Source organism: Musca domestica, unplaced genomic scaffold (assembly GCF_030504385.1).
Source record: "Musca domestica strain aabys unplaced genomic scaffold, Musca_domestica.polishedcontigs.V.1.1 25, whole genome shotgun sequence".
NCBI classification, from domain to species: Eukaryota; Metazoa; Arthropoda; class Insecta; order Diptera; family Muscidae; genus Musca; species Musca domestica.
In genome coordinates, this window is record NW_026712277.1 from 8,673,569 (window position 1) to 8,700,945 (window position 27,377).

The window sequence follows — 27,377 nt, forward strand, 5'->3', positions numbered from 1 at the left end:
TTATTGGGACTTTAAGAACATTTTTTTATTATTTTGAAATTTATTGGAACTTTTTAAGCAGCGAATTTCAATGGTTGTCTAGCTTTATGAGTCCAAAATGTTATCACTAAAGCCTAAACGACCACTGAGACTAATTGCTTTTTTCACCTTTAATTTGTTTTATTTCTATATTTCCAAACACTTCTTTTCCTTGGGGCACTGTACATTTTGTTGCATGTTCTAAAATTATAGCACGAGTGTTCGGTCTAGTCACTGACTCCTAAAACAAACACAGAGACTATACCGACAATCGCCATTTAATTTTAAAAATTCTCTATGAGTTGTTGGTTTGGCGTCACTTGCTTACTTTCTCTCTCTCTCTCTCTCCCGCTCACACACACTGTATCACTCTCTTTCCCTTTTTTTTCAACGAACACAAAACACTTTCACATATTTGCTCTATTTTTTTGGTTACTCTCCCTCTCTTTCTCTCACTTCACACACTCACCTTTGGCTGGCTGATTATTCTCCCTCAGCATTGAGACACACTTTGCCCAGTGTTGAACCATGCGCATGTGTGCCCTTTGGAAGCCGACAACAAACTGAACAAATTGCATCCCAATGATGATAAGATAGTTTCCTTGGTTGCCACTTCTTAAGACACTGCTACTCACTCTCTGTTTTAAGATGGTTTTATTTCCTCTTTTTTTCACTTCTCTCTCGCACTCTTTTCTTCTCCCCACAATTCAATACAAAGCTGTTATTGTTGTTATTATAAGACAAACTTCACCCAGTGATGGTTGGGGGAAATGTTTTTTTCCTTTTTTTAATGGATCATCAAACTGCTGGATAATGTTTGCCTTATAATTGTCAATCTTCATCACATCAAAGGAAGTGATGGCAAATGCTTCTTGTGCTGCTGGAGGATGTTGTTCTCTTGAGAATGAACATTAAGTGACTGATACTCTTAGTTGGATTCTGCTCAATATTTATACAGAAAATAACTCAATCTCAGGATTAACTGTGATTTTTCTGACCAGCCAACCTTTCGGCGGCAGGTAGTTTGTCCTCGAAACTTAAAATTCCAGGAATTCCTGTTTCCAACACCTATTTGTAATTACTTTTGCAACAAGGATGGTTTTGGTGTGGGTGTATATACCTCTCTCTCTCTTTCCTTGTGTTGGCCATGGCCATAAGGATCATAAACGGATTTTGTTATTGCCAAAAATCTCCATTTCGTATGTATGAGTTTGTATCCTTTTGTAGAATATGCGCGCGCATTTTCCATACCTGCCAAAAAAAATGCACACAATTTTTGTAATGATCGTGTCCTTGCAAGGACAAAAATGTATCCTTTTACCAACCATTTTTAAAACTAACCTGACACCAAGTCTACTTTTGTAAAAAAATCTGGGTTTAGCACGAGTCCTGTCAAAACATCACAAATTAAATAAAACGGACAATTATTAAAATATTACACCGACCGTTTTATGATTTATGAGCCATAACTTAACAGATGAATTCATTTGATCGCACAAGGTAATAATTATACCTAAGGGGGTACCAACATAAAAAGGTTCAGTTATGGACCCAAACTCCCGAAGTAATCAAGCTTTAAACATTATTTGGATGTTTTATATGGAAAAGTTTCAATCATTGCCGTTGGGCGCCAAAGAGATTAAAATGACATTTTTGGCTAGATCGGGGCTAAAAGACATAGATCAGGTAATTCTGGCTTCATAAATAATTGTGGGGTGACAGGGAATCGCAAGTTAATAGCAAAGTAGCTAGATGGTGGGTGGGCCCTTGGGCCCCCATAATACATATTATGTACATATTTTGTATTGAAAAATTCAAATCCGTCCGTTGGGCGCCATTTTTTGGTTAGATCGAGGGCACGAGACGTAATGGGGATTTTAAATGAAGCGAATTATAAGTCATGCTTTAATAACCTTATATTAGATTTTACAATGATACCTAAGGGGCACCAACTTACATAGGTGTAAGTTGGGGTATTGCACACTGTATAGGATGCGTTTTAATTCTGTTCGTTGCGTACCGAAGTGGTTTCCATTTATGATAGGAGACATTTTGAAGTCTGTTATTTAGGATTCATGAACCACGTTTAGCTGGAATTGAAAATGAATAATTATACCTAAAGGGAATCCACGTAGCTAGATGGAGACTGCAGAAGTAGTCGAGGGTTAGAAATATTTGCAAATTTTATGTGGAAAATGCTTAATGTTGGTCACAGAATAAGTTACGGTTGGAAGGAGAATTCAGTATTTATGATTATTTGGATATCATAGGGTAATAATCCAAGACCCACTCTTCTGAAACATTTTCTAGACTTTCTGGACAAAAGCGGGAAGTGTGGTAAAATCGAGTTTCGAGAACTTTTTGCATCATTTGCATGAGAGTATATATTTCTCGGCAGAAATTGCGGAGTAAGTTTACGGTGGAAGTTATCGTATGGTAGAAGGAATATCCCGAATTTCATTATAATGAGGATTTTTATACTAAAATAAACAAGTAAAGAAAGACTAAAAGTCGGGCTGGGCCAACTTTATGATACCTCACACCGCTTTCCATATTTAGTAGAGCTCCATATATCAAATAAAAAATATAACAAATCGGATGAACATTATTTATGGGAGCTACAGCTATATCTGAATAATTTTCACCAAATTCGACATACTTGTTTCTGGACTCAATTTGGTGGCATGTGCCAAATTCCATCCCATTTGATCTAATATTACACGTTTGGTTCACAATAAAAGGCAAATCGGACGAAGATACATGTGGGACCAAATCTGAACCGGTGTCGATAAAATTTGGGAAATGTATTTCTGTGCTGCATTGAATATATATCCCCAAATATCGTGGTTACAGAGTGCATTTTACGGCTGCGGAGGACAAAAATATCAAATCGGATGAACAATATATATGGAAGCTATAGCTAAATCTGAACCGATTTCGATCAAATTTGGCATAATTATTTCCAGGTTTAATTTGGTCGTATGTGACCACACACTATTTGGGCTGATATTACGCGTTTGGGAGATTTATCTAAATTTTGAACGATTATTTACAATTTTAATAGGGTTCGTCCTTGGGTCAAACAAATGACTTGTGCAAAATTTCATCTGGATCAGGCAATAAATTCGATCTGTACTTTGTTTACAAAAATACGTGGACAGACAGCCGAACAGGCGGAAGGACATGCAAAAATCGACTCGGAATATAATTCTATGCAGATCATTAAAAGGAACTATGGGTCTCCCTAGTTTCCTTTAGCCCCTTACAAATAAATGCACTAATAAATAATACCCTGACCAACTTGTGGCCTTGATATGAAATTATAGTGGAACCCTCTAATAAAATAGAGAAATAACACGTAGGCCTCAAATAATCGAAAAGGTAAATAATTCGAAAGACAACATTTCTCCATTAGATTTATCGATTCCACAATATTTTTGCTCCAGGGCATACATTTGGGCGCCACTAGAGTAAAGAACCTGTAATAGAAAAATGTAGACTTTAATATCCTAAGTGGACAACCAGGTCTCAATGAACGACAGGACAGCATTGCACTACACTTTTAACTACACTGTGTATCTAAATGAAAGCCTTGGTTATATATTGGTCATATGTCAAGCTTTTGACAAATTTTCAATTAAATGGGATGAGAAATGTTTTTGCAAACCCTCAAATCAATTTCTTCGATGTTCCGGCCGTCCTTCACCCTAATTGAAGGAAACCGAACAATTATATCCGGAAATCGAAAATGTATGCGAAATCATAAATTCCGATTAATGACATATTTATATCAGATTTCTGGTTAAGAGAAATATTTAGATATGGCAAGTTGTAAAGAATCGCCAACTTGTTTCGCAAGTTATGACAGATATAAGTATTGGAGATTTGGACCCTTTGTGGAGGAGGTACCAAAAGAAGTGGATCGATATATCTCATCTTCACACCAGATCTTGGGTAATTAAAAATATTGTGATGTGTTCAATTTTAAGAGAACCAGAAGCTTATTTCGGATTTTATGATCGTTTTGGTTATTCAAAACTTTGACCCTTTGTGGGAGAGGTACCAGAAGGAATTGTCCGATCTCTACCACATTTATAAAAGATCTTGTGTTTATGCAAAGATTGAAATATGTTAAGTATGAATGGAATCGGATTCATGAATATTCAAAAGTTTGACCCTTTGTGGGGGAGGTACCAGAAGGAGTGAACCGATATGTCTTATCTTCACACCAGACCTTGGGTTATTAAAACTATTGTGATGTGTGTAGTTTGAAGACAATGGGACACTTATATCTCATTTTATAAGAGTTATAATTATTCAAAATTTTGACCCTTTGTAGTGGAGTTACTTGATGGAGTAGACCCATATTGTCCATTTTCGCACCTGACATAGCACTAATGCAAAAATTAAAATTTGCAAAGTTTGAGCAAAGTCGGATTATCCTTTCTCTTATTTTCTTTGAAAATGCTAACATTTTGTGGGTGTGGACCAATATTTCCCATCTCCGAACTCGATCTAAGTTTGATAATTATATTACAATGTACCAAGTTTGGATCAAATCAGATACTCCCTTCGAGAGCTATCGTGCGCACCAGCCAGACAGACGGACGGACGGACATCGCTAGATCGACTCCAAATTTCCTGAAACAGATTTGGTCCAAAGAGACCTAGGGTCTAAAACCGTTATTTCTATATGATACGTTTCGACCGAATTAAATGATATCATATGCCTGAGGGTATAAAAACCTGAACCCATCATCTAAATTTGTTTAAAGGACCACTACCGCACTGCAAATCTTAACCTGTCCTCCATGCACACAGAAGACCATGGGTTTGAACACCGATCATAATATCATCAATTGTTCAGCAATCTGTATACACTGAGAAAAATAATGTTATTGTATTAAAACGCCGTTTTGAGTTTTAATTTTCAGGTTAGGTAGGCAACACTCTCCTACTTTGATTACCTGTGAATTTTCACAAAACGTCTATCTTGGTGTATGCTGCAAGATGTTTTTCTATGTTGCGACCCTTACGCCAATGCCGGCCACGCTACAACCGTTAAGCAAACATTCGTTGGTATGCATGCTAACAAATACCTAGTTGTAGATTTGCTTAATCCAAGTCATAAAAACCGTCATAAAAGACAATTGTCTTCATTCTCCTTCGTATTTCTATGGAAAACCGAAGGACTAGAAACAAATCTTACATTGGGTTATTCCAAGGCTTTACTAAATCCTCCTTGGCCTGCCAACGGCGTGGCAAATGTAGTCATAGACTTAGCCAATGCTACTAAGGTTGGCGAGAGACAGAGCCTTGCCATAATATTTGTTTTTGCCCGGACTAACCTTCAATCCGGAATCATCATGTATGGATGGGCATTGTATGCTGCTGCTGTGGCTGCGGCTCATCGCGATTTCAACACCCACGGCTAGGGTCTTTTGTTGCAATTCTGTTTGAGGACAGCAGCATCCCATGTTAGAGCTGTTTGCCGCTCATTGTCAATGGCATTGTTTATCTTTCTTCTTGAGCCATGGCATTTTCCTGGAATTCAGCTCATTAACAGCGAGAGCCAGTCAGCCATCCCGGCAGCCAAGCTTTGACAGTCTGGAGATTTTTTCAATTGTTTTTCCTCATTTTTGGGTAGGTATGTGTTTTGTGTTTTTGTTGTGGCTCATCGTCTCAAGCCTCAATGTGGGAAATTCTCTTGTTTATCCATCTCAATGTAGCATTGGCATGTTGAGTAGCCTTGTTGTCGCCTTTAGCATTGCAAGAAGGATGTACTAAGTTAGTAACGCTTAGTTAGACATCGTCCAGGGTAGGCATGCCAAGGAGCAGGGGGTATTTTAGTTTTGTCCTTTGACAAAAACAAATGTTTTTGAGAAATATTCTAGAATGCCAGAAATAATATTCGAAAATTTGAATTGAATATTTCTCTAAACAAATGCAAATTGCTGATATTAATTTCACGCCCAAGAAATTGGCACATGCCCTTTAAGGGACATATAGCTGCAGTTCAATATTTTCCTTTTTCAAAAATTAGAAATGACTATCAAATATGAAATGAAAATAAGTTAGAAACTCTGCCAGTTTTTGGTACAATAAAAACACATGAAAGAACTACCAGCTGATTAGAGTTTTTTCCTGAATGTGGCCGAGTCCTGCTAATTTTGTGTTTGTATTTATTGTTGGAAAAAAATAAAAACTGAGAAATTTTAGAAGAAATGTAAATTACGACACGCGATTAGAAAATATTAAATCGTTTTGAAAAGGAATTTGAATCAAATTTAAAAAAAATCCAGACATTTCATAGGTCCTCCACAGGTTTTAACTTTTAAAAATATTAAGGAAAAGTAGTAAAAATATTAAATAAAAGAGAACAACTTTTTGCTTACATCCTTAAATAATTCAGACAGAAAGTGAGCATAGCCTCAGGAATGTATATCATTAGCTCTTTTTATTATATCAGCATACCCTGCCTACTGGTAGGTTTGCAGACAGATAGGAAATAAATGTAGAAGTTATATGCCTACATTCGCATAGCTAAAAATATAAAAAAGACACTGGCTATTGGGGAAGTAGCTAGATTTCCCTTCGAAACACCGTTTGCGTGGCGCCCAACGTAAAAGCTGTGCACTTTTTATGTAAAATATACAAAAATTGTTTGAGAAGTCAAGAGAAACTACAATTTAACCAATTTGCAGATCAATCCGACATAGGTAGGCTTGCATTTGGGGTCACTTTTAGGGTGGCGCCCAACGTAAGAAATATGGAATTTTCATGTAAAATATGCCACAGATATCTGAAAAGCTAAGGAGTTTAAAAATTTAGCAATTTGCGGACGAATTCGAAGTAGAACCGACGTAGATAGAAATGATTTTTTGAACATTATTTGGGTGGCGCCCAACGTAAGAAATAATTCGACAGTGGTATGAAAAGATGAGGTATCCAAATATGAACCAATTTGCAAGTCAACCAGGCTTCTCTAAGAAATTCGGTTAAATTGGAAAATACGGGGTGAGAAGAAAAAACTGCAAAAACATTCGTTGTCCTGCAGTTTGTAAACCAACAAAATGATCTGCTCGTGTTTACTTGCCAAAGAGGTCAGCTGAAAATGTGCACCTTGGGTTGGCCACCAGAACTCAAGCGCTAGGCATTGTGATGGTGTGGGGCGCCATAACAGCCGATGGTCGCTCCCCGCTCATATTAATCGACCGTGGCATCTGAATAAATGCCGAATATTATCGCGAAAATATTCTGAAAGGTGTATTAAAGCCTTGTTCTCGCAAATATTTTGGCTGCAGACCTTGGACATTCCAACAGGACTCAGCACCAACGCACTCAGCACGCGCCACCCAAGAATGGTTACAAAATTAGGTTCCTCGTTTCATTTCCAGCACAACGCACAATGGCCACCCAAATCTCCGGATACCAATCCGTTGGACTATTTTGTCTATTTTGGAAGCAATGTTTTAGAAAGTGTCGATCACCTCAAGCAAGCACTTCGGCGCGAATGGACCAAAATACCACAGAGCAACATTCGGGTATCGTTTGACGGTTTCATTGGCCATTTGAAGGCTATAATTCGTGCCAAAGGTGACCAATTCGAACAAATCTAAACTTATTCTAAAATTTGATGCTATTTCCGATATTTTTTTTGATTTCATTCAAAAAATTTAAAAAAAAGTAAAAATTATGGCGTTTGACTTTGTTGCAGTTTTTTATCTCACCCTGTATATATTCTTGATCTGTCTGTGGAAATCACTCTAGCTTCCGAACGAAATGAAGTAGGTTGATAAAATTTTGCTCAAATGTATATAATGTCTGCAGGACTTTTGGTATTGAAAATTTAGATCAACGTTTTGATGTAGCCCCCATATAATGGTACCTCCCGATATTCGATATTTTGATGATTTTAGCGACATTATTCACCGGATTTGTTTCAAATTTCGTATTTAGAGTTCGTAATGGATACTACATCCTATGACAGAAAATTGTCTGTGCAGGTCCACGTCTTCGTATAGCCCCCATTGAACGACACCTCCCGATATTCGGTATTTTGGTGATTTAAGCGACATTATTCACCGGAATTTTTTCAAATTTGGTATTTGAAGTTCGCAATGGATACTACAGCCTGTAACAGAAAATTGTCTGTTCAGGTCCACGCCTTCGTAAAGCCTCCATATAACGGCACCTCCTGATATTCGGTATTTTGGTGATTTAAGCGATATTATTCACCGAAATTCTTTCAAATTTGGTATTTGAAAATTGTCTGTGTAGGTCCTCGTTTTGGTATAGCCCCCATAAATGGAACCTCCCCATTTTCGGTATTTTGATGATTTTAGCGACATTATTCACCGAATTTTTTTTTTTTCAACTTTCGCATTTGAATGTTGTAGTGGCTTATGACAGAAGTTGCCTATGCAGGTCCACGTCTTCGTAAAAACCCTAATATAACGGCTACATTCGGTATTTTTAAGATTTAAACAGAATTTTTAACAGATTTTTATTTATTTATTTATTTATTTATTTATTTATTTTTTTTTTTTTTTTGAAAATTGCCAAATTCGTTCCAAATGGTGATGGGTATTCAAAGTTCAGCTCAGCCGAACTGCTTTTTTACTTTTTGTTTTTAGAAATTGTGCATTTGTTTGGTGGAGGCATCAATTAGACCAATATTAGCCTTCTTAGAAAACCATCTAAAGTTGACAAAAATATTGCAATGGGTAATGTTTGACAGCAAAAAATATACTGACGATTTTCAATAAAGGTCCTTTATTTGACATATCTCCCATATTAGGTTTCCCGTTTTTGAATATTTCCAAGAAGTATGCCTGTGCTCCGACGTCCTGTATTTTATAATTCAAATTTATTTTGTCTGTGCATTCCACGATAAAATTAAAAATGTCCCTTTATGTGGTATGGTTTATAAAATAAATTCACCCATAATCTTCAAACAAAGATTCCTAACCAAAGTGTGTTTTGATGGGAGAATCGTTCTGGCCATAGCCAAAATATAATAATTTAATTATTTTACATTGTTTTTATTAACCCAGCACACATTTTGTTCAAAGTATTGTTGCTAATTGTATTACACCTAACAATTTTACTTTTTATATTTTCTTCCACAGAAAAAAAAAACAGGCACCGAATTTAATTAAATTTGCATACAATTATATTTATGCTTTACCCTGAATTTAATAAAATTAAACACAGATATTATTTTTTGTTGGTATTATTATTGTTCACTTTATTTTTTGCCTTTATTTGTAATCTTTTTTTGTTGTTTTATTTTTTTTTTAGATTAAATTAGTTTTTATTTTGGAAAAAAATGTTTGTTATTTTAAAATTGTTGTGATTTACCTTTTTTTCAGTTTTCTTGCTTTCTCTTTCTTTTCGTTTTTCAGTTTTGTTTTTTGTTGTAAATATAATAACCATCAAAAAAATGTTTAGCTTTTCTAGGCTCTAATGTGGTGGAAAAAATTAAAATAAATTTATTTTTGTTTACTTAAGTTGTTGCATCGAGAAACGGTTCAGCTAGCCAGTCAGACTGTTGGTCAAAGGAAGTGTGTGGGGCGAGAGTTTGTCCAGTTTCTTCTTGGTCTCTCATTTCCCACCTGATGATAACATCCAGACCAGGTAGGCAGTAAACAGAAACTGTATCTAAGTTGAAGATGATGATGATGACCAATTCCATTCCATAGTAGTTTTTGTTGTTTTTTTGATATTTGATGTAAGGGGGGCAGAGGGATAGATTTATAAGCTTTTTGAAAGCTGTAAAATATATAAATGTTAATAACAATTATTTGTTACCATTGTTATTTTTGAGAAAATGTGGTAATTGTTGGTGATGATGGTTGGATGGTGGTTGCTTGGTCGTATCTAAATTTTCTAAATCTGGCTGGCTGGCTTCCTAGTCTTGTTTTCCAAACACTTTTCCCCTTGAAGTTTGGCTGGCCGGTTGTTTGGTTGGTTTCCTCAATGTAACAGTGCTCATCTTATAATTGATTATTGATATTCTGTAAGAAATTAGAATCAGGAATTTAATTTCATCTCTTCAAACTCAAATAAATCAGTTGTAGCAAATTCGTTTACCTTTTTCTTTTGTTTTTCTCATTTTTTTTGTTTGTTTTCCTTATTTGCGTGGCTTTGAACCAATAGTCCTTATAACTAAAAATCCTAAATCTATAGACGAGGAGAAGATGAATTGTGGGGGTCTGGTTGTTGGGAGGGTAGGGTGATATAGGTTGTTTACAGGTTATACAGGCCTTATAACACTGTTGATTTCGGGAAGAATGGTTTTAAGGATTAAAGGGCGATGGAATATAATAGAAAGAGAGAAGAAGAAAAAAAAAGAGACACAAAAAAATGAAAAAGAAAGAAAACAATTGATTAAAATTATTTATCATATATATCATGATTAGTTGTTGTTGTTGTTTGTCTTACAATACCACTTAGCTTAACTTTAACCTTATTTTTAAAGTTAATCAATCAGCTGTACTTAATGAGCAATGGGAGAGTAAACTAAATTTAGTGGAGATCATTATAGATGGAGCATAGATGTATTGGAGAGTTAATTGTGGCCACAAGAATCTAGAATGGAGCGAGGTTTCATATTGCCCACAAAAAATGTATTACAAATATCTAGGAAAAATGGGGAAAGATTTTATTAAGCCCGAATTTATATTAGGCAATTTTACTTGTGGCAAGTCCCTTTTTATAGAAAAGCGGTAACGAAAAATTGCTCGTACTGGCTTTTTTTGCAATTTATTTTGTGTTTTCATTAATTACAGAAAAGGCAATGATGAAAAAGAGAAATAACTGGAAACGATAAATGCAAGAGGCGAATTCAAAAGGGAACGATAGAAATGACCACAAATAAACTCGCCTGGTCTAAATCGGCTATGAAAATATATTATCGATTGTTTTATTTGACACTTCATCCCTTTACAAAAGTTTTCATTTCATATTTTTATGGAACAAGAATTAAGGCCGACGACGAATTTAAACGTATTCCACTTTAAACTACAAATACCAGTAAAACAGTTAGGATAATACTGTTATACTTTTCAAAAAACAATGAAGTGGGTTAGGCCGTTATATAGAGGCCATACTAAAACGGAAAACTCTATAGACAATTTTATACTTCAATGATTGTCATCTACCAAATCTTCTAAAATATCAAATTTGAAACAACTATTTGTGACTATGATTATCAAAATACCGATTATTCATGCTATTGAAAAACGTATACCTAAATATTCAATGCCCTGCCACCGGAGCTAGAACCCATTATGACCCACAAAAAACCAATTTTTAGACAAATCAGTAAAAAATGTTGCAAAAATATTCAAAATACCAAATATCCTGATGTACCTTTATGTGGAGGTTATACAAAAACGTGGACCTACATTCAATGTTTCGCCACCGGAGCTAAAACGAATTATGACCTACAAATACCAATTTTTAGACAAATCCGTGGGAAAATGTGACAAAAATCATCAAAATTCAGAATATCCGGAGGTACCATTATGTGGGGGCTATACAAAAACGTGGACCTATACATACAATGTTTTGCCACCGGAGCTAGAACCTATTATGACCTACAAATACCAATTTTAAGACAAATCAGTAAAAAAATGTGGAAAAAATCATTAAAACACCGAATATGCGGAGGTACTGTTATATGGGGACTATATAATATTTCGACACCGGAGATAGAACCCACTATGGCGAAAATTATCAAAACACCGAATATCGGGAGGGGGACCGATACATCTCATTTTCAATACCAACCATCCTAGACACAATACAAATTGTTCTGCCAAATTTTGAAGTTCTACGTCAAATAATGTAGGCTGTATCGTGGTTTCAGCAGGCAGACAGAGGGAAACGACTTAGAATTTTATGCTGATCATGAATATATATACTTTATGGGGTCTGCGACGAATATTTAAGCCTTGCTATGCAAGGGACGACATTGCTTGGAGGTCTTTAATTTTTTTTTAAACAATTTTGAATTTTATTTCAAAAGGATCTTAGGCCTGGACAGTGCTAAGGATTACTCATACATAGCATCTTAGATACTTTCGTTTTATTCAAATGGTGTATCATTTCCTGCGAAAGTAATTTCCAGGCTTTCCTTGAAATGTATAATTTGTTGGGTCCCTAAGAGCCTGCGATGCTTGAACTGAAAGACATTTCTCCCAACCTTAACGATATGCCTCAGTAGACTTGGAAGAATGTATCTCCCCACACCTATAAAACCAAAAATCAAACATAAAACTAATCGAGGCTTCAGGAACAAGCAAATCTATTAAACTTGCAGGAATACAAACTAATGGCCAGTTTCTGTGTGATAATACCAAAAATGAAGTCCAAAAAACACCATTCCAAAAGAGTTTTTTCAAGTTTAAGTTTTCTAAATTTAAATAACAAAATTGAAAACTTGATTTGGAACTGTATTTTTCTTTCAGAATCACTTTTGTATCACTACACAGAAGATGGCCTGAAAATAAATAGATTTAATTGACGAACTCAATTTTTCATAGTCGTTTGGTGGATCAGGCCCAGTATTGTTCAGCGAATGGCTCGTTCCCGAATGGTAGATCGTAGTCTGAAGGTAGTTTGATGGACCTAGGATCGGTTTCTACGTAGAAGTCCTATGAAAACTAAACGTTTAATAGTCGGTATTCGGATTGATAAGAACGTCTGATATATTTTTTTTAATACAAAGTAGGAGAATGGCCATCAAGGTGATTCGAATTAAATCTAGAAAGTGGGTTCGTGGTTGTCAAGAAGCCCTGATAATTGCAAAATCGGAATCGATTGATTTATTTAAACGCATTGATTTTGTCCTGGCGTTGATTGGACCCTGGCGAAGTAGATCTCATATAATTCCGGATTCGGATTGATAAGAACGTCTCATAGATTTTTTTAATAGAAATTAGGAAGATGACTTTCGAATTAAATTTTTTTTAAATTTTAGAATTTTTTTTTTTGAAATTTCAAAAAAAAATAGAAAATCCAAGGTATTATTGTAAGACCTGTCTTGTTCCAGGAATTACGAGGGAAAATGTATATTGGTAAGATTTTCATAGTGGACAATATATAGGAAAGTGGGTGTTCCCATAGTAAGAAGTAGTTGTAACACCCTACCGTGGTTGACAAAAATGCCTCACCAAATGCGGGATTAAGCCCTGATAATTACAAAATTGGAATTGATTGTTTTTTTTTTTTTGAATCAATGCAATTCTGGGGCCAAATTCTTCTATTCGAAATTTTCAATTCAATTTTTTTTTCAATATCAATTTTTCTTATGGGAGCTTAATTTTAAAACCGACAAAATTTATTTAATTTTATGTGGACAACTTCTTCGATTCATTATCTACTCATACCTAGCAAATTGAAGGGCTTGTCGTTTTCACGACATACGTGTCTACAAATTGGTACGACTACTATTACAATTATGGTGACACAATTGGGTCGAAGTATTTTAAGCTAAACGCTGTAACTACCACTAATTCTTAAGTCCCCGACTAAACAACAATATTTAAATTTTTTAAAATAAGTTCATAGAATTGAACACCGCTAAATTCCTGGGGCCCTGATCACCATACACAACATGTCAACTTGGATTAAATTTTGAAAATAGGAGAAGGTATGAAGAAACCCAAAACCATATGAGAAACAAAAAAAGATAATAGCATAAATTTGGAAAAGAAAATAATAAAGACTGGTAAATTAAAATAAAATTGTTTTTTTTTTTTTGGAATCATTTTTTTTTTAAATATATATTTTTTTGATTTTTTTCTTTGTCTCTTTTTTTTTTGATTTTCTTTTTTTATTTTGTTGCTTTTGTTCTTTTTCTTTTATAAAAAAAATATAAATAATTTTTAAATAGTATATTGCATTTTTTCTTTTGTTTTTTTTCTCTTTCTTTTTTTCAATATTTTGTTTTTTTTTTTAATTTTATTATATTTTCTAAAAAATAAAGAAAAAATTTGTATATATGTCTATATAAAGGTATATTATAATTAAAAAAGTTATGGTAAAAAAATTTTCCTAAAAAATTGTAAAGTAGTATTAGAAAAAAAGTCAGTTGTATAGAGTATAACACATACACATATACGGTCAGTTATAAAGCTGCTATTTAGAGGGGGGTGTGGGATATTAATGCAAGTTAATGATGATTTGGATGAATTGAAGAATGCACTAGTTGAGATGGGGAAATGGGCATACTTTTTTAAAAAAGGAAAAGTAGTCTTTTTTTCTTTAATAATTTTTTAGAAAAGATCAAAGCCCACCGTTGTTGCATCAGACCAAATGATGAAAATGAAAAATTATTATCAATTTGAAATAAAAACTTACAAGTTATGGTAGTGGTTGGTGTAGCCATAGTACTTCCCGGAGTTTCGTGGTCAGATATATTGTGGTTGTTGTTATTGTTGTTGTTGTTCGTATTCTTGTTGATGGATAAATGTTGTTGATGCAGATGCTGTAGATGTTGCTGCTTATGGCTGTGACTGTGGTTGTGATTGTGGCTGTGGTTGCTGTTGCTGTATGAGTTGGAGAGACGTCTTGCATGACGATTGTACAACGTCGTGGGATTCACTGTTGATTGAGACGATGATGACGACGACGACGATGACACTGATGTGGAGCTGGATGTTAGACGTTGGCAGAAAATGCTATTGGAATTGGCAGCTGCAGCGGCATTGTTGTTTTTACGAAATTTCTGTGTGTTATGATGGAGCAGAGGATGTGGCGAGCCATGGGTCAGCAATGTATGCGTGGGAGGATAGAGGTGCGGATGCGGTGTCGCTGTCGTCGTATGCGGCGGCGGCGGTCACGAGCATGCAACTTCGGTTGCGGGTTGAGCTGAAGCTGTTGCTGTGTTGCTATTAGGTGTGCTATTGCCATTGGCATTGCCTGCACCACCACCACCACCACTGTTGCTATTGTCCGAATGATCCTCCACTGGTGTGGCTTGTTTGCTGTTAGCATTGCTAAATGTTGGCGGCGTCTGTTGGGTTGAGGTGGGTGTTGTGGGAGTTGTCGCGCCACCAGCATCACTGGATGCATTTGAGTTCTCCTCATTCTAAACAGGAAGGATATCAGACATTAATGGGAATTCAATTAAAATGGTTTGGGTGCTTGCTTGCTTGCTTACCGATTCACTGACACGTGAACGTTTGACATTGGTATTGGTACTACCATTACTACCATCCTTTTGCATTTCTGTGGATAGCCTTTTGCGATTGGCCATAATCTGATTATTGAAATTATTATGGCTCTCCATGGATTTTCGTTCCTTCTTAAGGAAATCAGCGTCCAAATACTGAGACAATTGTTTGCGTTTAACATGGCGTGCTTCAATGGACATGCCCTCCTTAAGCATTTTAATATTTACCTACCAAAAAATACCATTCATATCATAATAAAATATTACCATTGGAAATAGGTTGCCTTTTGTACTTACACCATGTTGTATGACATGTTCCGTGAAATTTTGTATACTTTCCGTTAAATCTACATTGAGATTTTCGGTGCGTTCAAATTCTAAACCTATGAACCACATTGAACAGAATGGTGAACTGGTTACCGTTGATGTGGTCTGCTGGGAGCCACCGGTTTTATCTTCTTCGTTGCCACTACTGTTCTGTGAACATGAAGTGTTGTTATTATTATTATTATTGTTGTTGGTGTTGTTTGTGTTGCCCTTTTTGTGCTCAAAACATTTGGGATTGACATGGGCCAGTGAAATGTGTTGATTACGTTCTAAGTTGCCTATAAGTAAACGAATTTTAGATTCGACCAAACCACACCATTCCAAATGATCATCAGCGGTTTGTGAATTTACCAGGAGCACAATAAAGTGGCGATATCTGGAAAAAAAGAATTACAAATTGCATTATAAATATAAAATGAATAAAGTTACAACTTACCTATAAAAGAAACTGGGAGCTTCAAATAATCTGTCCCAGGAGGCACGACCCAACATGATTTCATCCGTTGTGGTCATGCCTCTGTTGAATTCCATTAAAATAACTTTCTTTGTTGATTCAGAAACATTGAATGTGGAATTTTGTTGGGGATATGCTGGTGTTATGATGGGCATTAAATGATAACGATCCGAGGCATTGACCCGGGGATCCCAAACCTTTAAGGAAAGAAGAGAAGGCCATTTTTTATATAAAGTAGATTTTTAAAAAAGGCCACCACTTACCGGAAATCTTAAATTAACATTGTCTGGATGTTTAAGCAACACGGGATGGGGCCATTTCCAACGGGAAAACACTAAAAAGAATTTATGAACCAAGGTTGCGGCTGTGGCATTTGGATATAGCTGGCAAGTTCGGGCCACTAACATGGCCCATGTCACACCACCAAAATAACCCAGGGAATTGGAATAGATGCCATGTTCTAAAAGCAAACAATTTTTATAAAAAATAAGAAGTTAGTTACCACGACAACTTACTCTTGGCCCACAATTTTATGGAACGTAAAGCTAAACGGAAATTCTCAATGTTGGGTACCAACGACAATATCTCATCCGTTACCCGACAGCCGTTCAAACTGCGCACCGAACGTGGATCTAGGTTCTTTAACAAATTATCATCACGTAAATCAAAATCATCGGGTATCTCTTTGAGAGATAGTCGGGCAAAGAGCAAATCTATTTCTATGCCATCAAAATTCATTTTGATTACCGGCACAAATGCCTCCTCTACGGCCCGGCATTCCGTGACCTCAGGCTGTTTTTTCATTAAATCAAAAAACGATGTAAAATAATCCGAACGTTCTATATTGCGTGGTGCCACACACAATGCGTCAATATCGGCACCCTTGTGATGTACACCGAGACGATATGAGCCAAATGTATAGATTTTACCACCCAACTTGGAGGCAGCTGCTTCGGGCATATTTTTGGCAATGGACACATCTTTGACCCACTGTTTGACCAATGTATTTAATTTGGCTAGAATTTCCATGCGATGATTTAGCTCCTCTTCCGTTTCAAAGACTTTGTATGGCTCCAAAGCTTTGCGCAGCTCATCGGTTTTTTGTACATCTTCAGGTCGTGGACCTGCCAAGCTAATCGCTGATGTCATGCCCAATTGTTTGGGTGGATTTTGGGATCCGGATCGTGAACCATTGCCATTGTTGGTATTCTGTTGTGTTCCTGTATTTGTTGAGGTAATTACACCATTTTGTTGTTGTTGTCTATCCGAATTCCACATGGTCAAGCAGGGATAAGTTTCTACAAGAAAAGTGGTTATGAAAAGGATATAAAATGAATGTTGTATTACTTACCTTAGTTTCAAAAAATCTCAAAACTAATCCCAGTACTTTTATAACTAAAGTTAGTAAAAAAAAACAAATACTAATTTAAAGAAACTCTATATAACAAGTTTCGTCTGTAGTTCTTTGCCGCTTTGTTTATAACTTTTCACTTTGCATCCAGTTGCTTGATTGAAATTTTTAGCAAATTTCTGGGCTGTAAGAGATAGTTGAGAAAAGTTTGATTAATTAGGGATTAGTTACAGCAGGAAAACAAAAAGTAATAATTAATACATTTATAATTAAAAAAATCTAATATAGAATTGTTATCTAAAGTTTAATTAAAAACTGATTAATTAATTTAGATATTAGATTTGCGCTATTACGTGCTTTTGTTATTCAATATAATGTAGCTAATCAAATCCATGGCTATATCTATGTGATAAATATGCTAGGTGCAATATTTATATGATGATTCATCATCCCAAAATCCCAAATTGGAAATTACTTATTTAAAACCGTATACCCTCCTATTGGAATAAATCAGATGATCCTAAGTCTCCGAAGGATAAGCTAATAAAAAACGTGTTTGAAATGTTGAATCTTGGTGACAAAATGATAAATTGCCATACAAATTCAAATCAGCCAGTTTGAACAAAGAATTCGAACCGGAAATTCAATTTCACTTTCAAAATTTCTAGAAGGTTGTCTCTCTTTTTCAATGCAATTCAAAATTATAAGGTCAATGACATTGATTGTATGGAGGCCATAATAAACAAGGTTTAGCTCAAAAACGTGACACAAATGCAAATTACCTAGAAATAGTTGATCCCAATAGGAGCTGGTAAGTCCTTTGCCAATAAGATATTCAAATTTTTAAAAACTTCCACTCTGCTCCCCTTCGCCTGTATTTAATGATCTGATATGTACTTCTCAATACTGATTAAATTTGGGATGTTTTGGTTTTCTTTTCAAATGTAGATCACAGCGACCTTAAAACTCCACTTCCTGTCTGTTGAAGGTGGATGAAACATAAAAAACACACACAGAAAGAGGGGAACATAACAGAAAATAAAGGAAAAACTGTGATAACAATTACTGTTTGACGAGAGCGTGTGCTCGCTGGTGTGTACGTGTGGAAAAGGGAATAACAAAAATACCCTACACCTGCATGCAAACCCCCGTTTCATCCCCCTAAAATAAGATTTAAGTATCCAGACATTCGACCAACCAACCAACCAACGAACCATTGATTCCCACTCATATATGGCATACACACACTCAAATACATATTTACACTAACACACTCTTGCGCGCTATACACAACAAAGCCGTGACGGGTTTGGAAGCGTATATCACAACACTCCATTCCAAGAAAGAAAAAAAATAACGAATAAAAATTTTTGCTTTCCTCCGATAAAGATGAAACAAAGATTATAATTGATCAAAAAAAATTGTTTACCTCTTTTGTTGTATTTAATGTTTGTGTGTATTTTCTTTCTTTTTTTGCGTCGTCGTTGGCCGCGGCGGCGTTGTTAGTATCTTTCCCCGTTCATTATTTTCGCATGGGCCATAAAAAACATTACAAAGCAACTTATTTTCTTTTTATTGTGTGTTGATTCGTTTCGTTCTTTTGCTGCTTCCTTCAAAATCCAACGCATTAATATGTGTGCCCGTCTTCTTCTTCTTCTTTCTACGTTTTCATTTGCTTGCTTCTCGACGACTTGTTCAGAATTTTCACTTGTATTTTCTGCAATAAATTCTATGAATTTTCACTTAATTTCTATTACCCGGGCAATGGTGGTGGCTAAAGACACGTTTGCCATAAATATTTCACAATTAAAAAACCAATTTCACGAGATATTTGTTAATAAAAATTAATCGCGTAATGGAACTAAATTTCTGTGGTTAACGGAGCCATACTAAAGTGAATAAATGACGGCGTTGTTTAAAGGGTTTTCATGACAATGTGACATGTAGGGGGCGTGCTAGCAATCATCAACAGTTATCATTCACTTGAAATTGGAAATACCTCGGGTTATCATTTCAAGGTGATTAGCAAAGGCTAACGTTTTAGGGTTATCATTTTCACAGTGTTTTGCAAAAAAACAATCAGCTGATATTTGCTTATCCTTTTGTTTTATTCGTAAACACTGACTACACATACGCCAATTCTGCTTTGTATTCCTCTTTAACAGGCTTTTTTCTCTATCATACCATTCGTAACGTTTGAAGCTTGTCAGGAGTCAAGGAAAGGAGGTGGTGTCCTGTTGTTATTGAACATATTTTTTGGAAAAGTAAACATAAAATATTGCACAGAGTGTGTATAAAGGTCAAAAAACCCTTGAAATTCGGAAAAATCTACAATCAAAAATGAAAAGGAGCTAGGCCCTATAATAGCACACCCTTGTAAGCCTTGAGGAAATTTTCAATTCACTTGAAAAGTACTCTAATGCGTCCTAGTGATCATGATCTTCATTGGTTGGTCACGTTTATTCAATACAGCGTTACAATAACAAATTGCCAATGCCTTGAGAAGAAAACAAAATAAAGGACACCTCCTTTGGGAAACATGATTTCGAATTAGACAAGTGCCAAGCCAAACAATCCATTGTGTGAAAATGATTCCATGGGTGCGTGAAAAATTTGCAGAACGACGTGCAAAATGGTTGGCACGATCCAAGAGGTCTCAAAGCAGTGGAGGCAGTGCCAGTGGTGGAGGCAACAAAGAGGACGATGATGAATGCAGTGAGGCAAGAGATAGAGATTCCCCCAGATTTCATCGTTTAAACTGTAAGCAGGAGGATGATGATGATGAAGAAGATCTGGAAGATGATATAGATGCCAATTCTCCGGGTCACAGCAGTCAGCATAGTTCAAACAGAAATCAACACAATTCACCCACACCTTCAAGACAACAACAGCAGCAGCAGTGTCATCATGCCACTCGCTCCCTACATTCGTCCCCAGTCAAGTTAGCTAAGTACGAAATGTTTTATTTTCAAATTTTCAAAATTATTTGTCAACTAAAATGCAAAAATTGCGCAGTCTTTTTGCCAAGTAAATTCCTGTTTTTTATTCATTAATTATTTTATTCTCTCCTTTTCTAATTTTCAGAAAAAGTTCCCGTCGTTCGTCGGCAGCATCTTCGTCCATCACCAATACCTTAGTAAATACAGAAAGTTTCGCCCGGGGCTGTTCCTCGCCTCGAGAACGCATTAAGGTTCGTGTTATCTGTCCCTCGGCCAGGCTTATGATATTCCAAACAGATGGTAATCGCCGTTTGTTAGAACTGAAAAATGAAATAATATTGGAATTAGCCGATGATCTACTTACCAACATGCCTATGTATGCTAGTGAGCCAAAATCGTTAGCAACCAAATTTCGTTTATTAAAAGCCGATTATCAGGGCTCTGAATTGAATGAAGGACATAGCCTCGAACAACTGGGCATTGGAAATAATGACACCTTGGTCTTGGTGGCCAAACGTGGCAATCTCCAGCAGTTGGTTAATCAGACCCGAGAGACTCGTTCACCATCCGACAAAGATATTGAATTGGCCACCGTTAATTTGCCGGTCCGTTCTGCTGATGTTCCCCTGGTGGATATAAATGAGATTTTCCAGCAATCAAATGTGAGTAGAAGATATTTGTAAAAACTTTTCCATTATCAAATGAATGTATCTATTTTCTTTCTTAGCTACATTTTGATGTCCGCAAAGTGTTGATATCCCTGGCCCAGGCTTCTGCTGTGGTAATAGGTTCCGGTCCCTATGCCAAGCGTCTAATAGCAATGCTTAAACAAAAACTCATCAATAAACGAAACTATCAGAACGATACAACCCAGTGCCTTGTGGATATGGGCTTTAAGAAAGAAAAAGCTGAATATGCATTGAAATTGCACAACAATGTCTACTCGGCCGCTTTGGAATGGCTGATACAGCGTCAAAGTCAGGAGACATCAATTGAAGAGGTTGTAATGGGTATACCAAGAACAAGTTCAATGGCTTCACCATCGGGGATATTGTCGAGTGATGTGAGTAAAATTTCGAAGATGTTAAAAGAATGAAACTTCCTGGAAAGAGTCAAGAAAGAGAGTTCTCATAAAGATCTAATCAATTTTTTCATGGAACACAATAGATCATCTAAAATAATTTTTTAGATATAGGTATCAAATTTTTGCTCCAAGAAAATTTATGGACTTTTTATAAAAGGCCATAGGTCTTCTCGTAGAAAATTAAAGCTATGATACTGGCCTTCTGCTAGAAGAGCCGAGTCCCACATGAGTCCTTATGAAGAAGAAGTATCAGTTTCTGGGAAGGGTTGAAGGAGTGCTACCATAAAGCTCCAACTTTTTTATCATAGAACACAATAGGTCATCTAAAAGATTTTTTCCAGAAATATGCATCAAATGTTTGCTCCAAGAAAGTTCATAAGAATAAAAGTCCATAGATCTGCTCGCAGAAAATAAAAGCTATGGTACTGGCCTTCAGCTAGAAGAGCCAAGACCCACCTAAGTCCTTATGAAGAAGAAGTATCAGTCTACGTATTTCAGATTCAAACACAAAAACAATTTCAGAGTTCCATGGAGAAGAGAGTAAAGAAATGGTGCATTTCTTCTTATTTTTGATTTTTCAGGGATTGTTTTCAAATATTTGCTCCAAGAAAATTAATAGGCTTTTAATAAAAGGTCATAGAACTTCTCTTAGAAAATTAAAGCTATGGTACTGGTCCATAAATCATTTAAAAGAAGAAGAAAATCTTAGGAAGAAGACATATTAGTTTACGTATTTGAGATTCAAACACAAAAACAATTCCAGAAGTTCATGGAGAAGAGTGTAAAGAAATGTTGGCAATTCTTTTTATTTTTGTATCCCAATCTTTGCTTTTTTTCCTGAAACTTGAATGCCAAATTAATGTTCTCTTTTTTCCTTTTCAGAATACTGTGGAAAATATTGCTGCTTTGTTGGAAATTGTGCGCATATATAGCTATCGTGATATACCACCGACACCGGACGCTGTACAGACCTTGGTGGAAATGGGGTTTCAAGAAAGCGATGTTATCGAGGTGAGAAAAGAAAAATATTTATGCGGCTTTATTATGAACTTTTGTGTTAAATCAAGAACACATTTAGATGTTGGAGAGGCACACAGAAGTAGCTTGGTAAAGTCTGACTGTATGCCGGGCAAATGGATCGAGCCTGATATTGACCAGCCAATATTGTTAGCGCCATCTATTGCTACAGTTCTTAACAATAGGTTTGTTTTGAAAAGTGTAACGACACGTTGCATACTTTCAGGCGAATTTTTTTTTGGGAAGTTACTAAAATCTATGTTTTCTGCTGAGAGCGAGACCCAAAGGTGTTAAATTCAGATCTATACTGGGTGAGATAAAAAAACTGCAACAAAGTCAAACGCCATAATTTTTAAATTGTATTGAATGAAAGTAAAAGAATGTCGGAAATAGCATCAAATCTTAGAATAAGTTTAGATTTGTTGGAATAAGTTTAGATTTGTTCGTTTGTCACCTTTGGCACGAATTATGACCTTCAAACGGCCAATGAAACCGTCAACCTAATATAACGGCTGCATTCGGTATTTTTAAGATTTAATAGAATTTTCAACGGATTTTATTTTTTTTGAAAATTTGCAAATGGTGGAGGGTATTCAAAGTTCGGCCCGGCTGAGGACGAACATCAAAGGTGTTTAATTTAGATCTAAAGATATTTTGATTATTTATTTTATATTTTTAACCCAAGCGTCAATTTTTATTAACGTTTTCATGTGACATACTTTTTTGCAGGCATTAAAGAAAACCTGCAACAACAAAGCGGCAGCCTGTGAATGGTTATGTGGAAATCGTACTGGTAGTTTAGTAGAATTACGCGAAGGCTTAGCTCAAGACTCGCCAATATTAAAAACAATACTGCAATTGCCACAAGTTCAACTAAGCTTAAGTAATCCTGAAATTCTATTGGGTAAGCTGGAAATGACTCTTCATACATTGAATAGCTACCAAATACAAAGTTCTCTTCCCTAGCCTTTTTAGCAATACTGGAAAACGAACAATCAATACGTGTGTGGGGCGATGACAATGACACAACTTCGGTTATAACACATATCCTACAAAAATATCACGAAGAGAAACATGTTTTGGGCATTAATCAATTCTATAGCAGTCGATAGTTAATCTGTAATGATTATAAATTATGATTTTTACAAAGACGGGCATCTTTTGTTTGATTCTGTGAATGGTTCATAAGGTTCCAAAATAGAAAAAGACAAAAATAAAATAATCATGTACAGTTAAAATACATAAATTATAAGTAAACAAATATTTTTAATTAAAAGATTAAACTTTCAGCACCTCTTACAACACTACACACCACCAAGAAAACCAAAAAACACTTTGCCAAACAACTGCTGCAATAGTCTGCAATTTAATTGAATATCATTTTTCTACGCGCACATTTTAGTTAAATAAACATTTATTTTTATGGAAATATTTTAGATATATGAGTGCTTTGCCAAAACAAAAACAAACTCTTATCAAACGAAAATAATAAGCAAAAGGAAAAGTGCAATTCTATTCAAATAATAATGAAAAACAAAGAGGTTATTTACAATACTCTTCTATATACAAAAATAACAAAGAAAATGGAAAATAAATCGAAACTGATGTTTTGAATAATTCAATACATATGTAGATGGTACCTAATTTTTAGCGTTTTAGCTTTGACAACAACAACAACACTAAACCTTAAGTATACAAAACCAAAAAACAAAAAATGCTTAAAATATTTAGTATAAATCTATGACTAAAATATATTTGCAACAATCTACTTACAAACATAAAAGGATACAAGTAAAGGATTCCATTCCATTGACTTAAGGTGATATAATTTTTGTTTATATCACTTTGATTGAAGAAAAAAAACAAATCCTATTAAGTTATACTTTAAGAAAAAAATATGTCTTGTTCCAAAATTACTTAAATATTTATATTAAATGTCTGATTTTAGAGAACACAATCAAATTTGCCAAAAAAAAACGAAACTTGCTTTCTGTGTGCATTTTAAGTTTTATAAGTTTGCTTTCTTTTGTGTGGAACAGATAAGTTATCTATTGGTCTGTTGCAGAACTGCAAGAATGATATCGAAAAAAATTTTAAAAGTAGTATTTTCTTGCAGCTTCTGGAACAGAGCATATACAGGGTGAGATGGAAAATACTACAACCAACTTCAGACTGCTGTCAATATTTCTAAGCCTCTCGTTCGACAGCTGCTAAAATTATTCCAGTGACACCTCATTAGATTGTTTACAAGCGTACAAAAGCATTTTGGTGAGAATTTTCCCGGAAAAAAGTTATTCGTGATGGAATTCAAGCGTGATAGTGTGATTTCTTTATATTTGGCTGGAAAACCAACCACAACTGGCTATCGTTAGAGCACTCCAGCATTAAAATGTAAATAAATCATTTGTGTTTCGTACCATCGCTCGTTACCGTGATACTGGTAGCGGGTAGCGTAGCCCGATGTAAAGGAAGTGGACGGAAGAAAACATCAACATCAGCAGAAATGGTTCGAAAAGTAAAGAAGCGACTTGATCGAAATCCACCCGCGTCGCAGTGGCCGAAAAATGACTCGTGAGCTGAACATATTGCAATATTCCATTCGGCAAATATTGGAAAATGAGCTAGGGGCAAAGCCTATGAAATTTCAAAAAGTGCAAGAACTTCACCGCAACAGAAAGAAAATAGACTCAACAGAGCTAAAGAGTTGCATCGCTTCGCTTGGCCGAAAGTGGTGAACTGGGTAATTTGGTTTTCTCCGATGAGAAAACATTCGTTATCCAGCTATTTGTAAACAAACAAAATGATCCGCTCGTGTTTACTTGCCAAAGAGGTCAGGTCAGCTGAAAATGTACACCATCGGTTGGCCACCAGAACTCAAGCGCCGGCCATGGTAATGGTGTGGGCCGAAATAACAGCTGATGGTCGCTCTCCGCTCGTATTAATCGACCATGGCATTAGAATAAATGCCGAATATTATCGCGAAAATATTCTGGAGAGTGTACTAAAGCCTTGAGCACGCAAACATTTTGGCCGCAGACCTTGGACATTACAAAAGGACTCAGCACCATTGCACTCAGCACGCGCCACCCAAGAATGGTTACAAAATGAGGTTACTCGCTTCATTTCCAGCGCACAATGTCCAACGAAATCTCCGGATATCAATCCGTTGGACTATTGTGTGTGGAGTATTTTGGAAAGCAAGGTTGGAACTAAAAAATACCAAAGTGTCGATCACCTCAAGCAAGCGCTTCCGCGGGGAATGAGCCAAAATTCCGCAGAGCAACATTCGGGCAGCGTGTGACGGTTTCATTGGCCGTTTGAAGGCCATATTTCGTACCAAAGGTGACCAATTCGAACAAATCTAGACTTATTCTAAAATTTGATGATATTTCCGACATTTTTTGCTTTCATTCAAAAAAAATTATTTAAAAAAAATATGTAAAAATTATGGCGTTTGACTTTGTTGCAGTTTTTTTCATCTCACCCTGTATTTTAGTATTAATTACACAGCAATTTCAATGATCTCTCTCCTTATGAATAAAAATTAAACCCATGAAATTTGTTTGCAATGGGTTCAAAAAATAAAATTTTTGTAAAATGTTTTGTGTTCCTTTTGGATTTTGAAATAAAATTACAATTTAATGAAACGATTTTATTTAAATCCATTTGTTATTTATTTAAATTCTTAACTTACATATTTAATCCGAAAGAAATACAAAACAATTTATTTAAAACAATTACATATATCAAAAGCAAACAAACTATCTCTCTAATAAAAATAAGCTATATTTTAAAATTTTAAGATCTACAACAAGAAACAGCAATTTACTACTATCAAAAATGAATTAATAAAAACAAATCGCAATATTGATAAGTAATGCAGTCAGTGTCTTTTATTGAAATTTTGAAAATATAAGCTCCTTATATAAATGGTAACCTGAATACAAACAGTCGAAGTATGATTTTGAAATTTATCAAGAGGAGTGTAACTCCGTTTCATTCAGAAACCTTTCTAGGCAAATGTTTGATATTTTGGTAAGATCATTGACATGTAGATGGCGCTGGACAGTTTTTTTTTTTTAAATTTCTTACCATAAATTATTTAAATGTCGCACCAGGTACTAAAAAATATAGTCAAACTGTTGACCCTCCATGGGGGAAGTTCCGAAGCAGTTAGACAATATTTACCAATTTGTATCTGACCTAAGACTGATAAAAAATATTACAACATGCCAGATTTGGACAATATCGACTACTTCCTATACTTTATATGAGGTATGAGCAAATTTTTGGAAAATGAGAAAATTATGCGTGAGGTAACAGATATAGCAGACCGAAGTATTCTATTTTCACCCTTCATCTAATTGAGATAAAAATATTGGTATGTGCAAAATTTGAAGGAAAACGAACATTTATATCCAATTTTATGCGAAATCATAAATTCCATATTAATCTCTGGTTTCAGGTTGAGAGAAATATTTAGCTATAGCAAGATGTAAAGAATCGCCGACTTGTTCCGCAAGTTATTACAGATAAAAGTATTGGAAATTCCTACCCTTTGTGGGTGCGGTAATAGAAGGGGTTGGCAGATATATATAATTTTAACACCAGACTTTGGGTTAATAAAAATCTTGATGCTTTTTTCGGATTTTATGATTGTTTTGGTTATTCAAAATGTTAATCCTTTGTGGGGGAGGTACCAAAAGGAATGGTCTGATCTCTACCATCTTTATAACAGATTTTGTGCTGATGGAAATATTGGCATGTGCCAAGTCTGAATGGAAATAGATGTTAATTTCGTGTTTTATGACCTTCATAAATATTCAAAATTTTAACCCTTTGTTGGGGAGGTACCAGAAGTAGTAGACCGATATATTCCATCTTCGCATCAAATGTGGTTTTTGAAGAAATATTGAAATGTTCGAAATTTGAAAACAATTGGACACTTACATCACATTTTATAAGAGTTATAATTATTCAAAATGTTGGACCTTTGTGTGGGA

The 27,377-nt window shown here is 35.4% G+C and overlaps 2 protein-coding genes across 5 annotated transcripts; one reads left to right on the plus strand and one right to left on the minus strand.

The window, feature by feature from the left end:
- Window positions 1-9,724: 9,724 nt before the first annotated feature.
- LOC101892910 (poly(A) polymerase type 3) lies at window positions 9,725-19,243 on the minus strand. 3 transcript variants are annotated; one of them, XM_059123545.1, is made up of 10 exons: window positions 18,764-19,243; window positions 17,335-17,513; window positions 16,499-17,281; window positions 16,247-16,443; window positions 15,966-16,180; window positions 15,500-15,905; window positions 15,191-15,430; window positions 14,389-15,118; window positions 10,114-10,295; window positions 9,725-10,037 (listed from the first exon to the last, which is right to left on the minus strand). In XM_059123545.1, the coding sequence occupies exons 3-8, from the start codon at window positions 17,259-17,261 to the stop codon at window positions 14,867-14,869; spliced, it is 2,073 nt and encodes a 690-aa protein (XP_058979528.1). In that variant the 5' UTR covers window positions 17,262-17,281; window positions 17,335-17,513; window positions 18,764-19,243; the 3' UTR covers window positions 9,725-10,037; window positions 10,114-10,295; window positions 14,389-14,866. The 3 variants fall into 3 exon arrangements, with proteins under 3 accessions (XP_058979528.1, XP_005184903.1, XP_019892781.1); XM_005184846.4 differs by having other exon boundaries at window positions 17,335-17,518; XM_020037222.2 differs by lacking the exon at window positions 10,114-10,295 and having other exon boundaries at window positions 17,335-17,518.
- A 203-nt stretch (window positions 19,244-19,446) lies between these two features.
- On the plus strand, window positions 19,447-23,525 carry LOC131802854 (ubiquitin-associated domain-containing protein 1-like). Of its 2 annotated transcripts, none has more exons than XM_059123546.1 (6): window positions 19,447-20,284; window positions 20,419-20,935; window positions 21,001-21,336; window positions 22,240-22,368; window positions 23,104-23,278; window positions 23,341-23,525. In XM_059123546.1, the coding sequence occupies exons 1-6, from the start codon at window positions 19,923-19,925 to the stop codon at window positions 23,484-23,486; spliced, it is 1,665 nt and encodes a 554-aa protein (XP_058979529.1). In that variant the 5' UTR covers window positions 19,447-19,922; the 3' UTR covers window positions 23,487-23,525. The 2 variants fall into 2 exon arrangements, with proteins under 2 accessions (XP_058979529.1, XP_058979530.1); XM_059123547.1 differs by lacking the exon at window positions 19,447-20,284 and adding an exon at window positions 20,296-20,361.
- The last annotated feature ends 3,852 nt before the right edge of the window (window positions 23,526-27,377 follow it).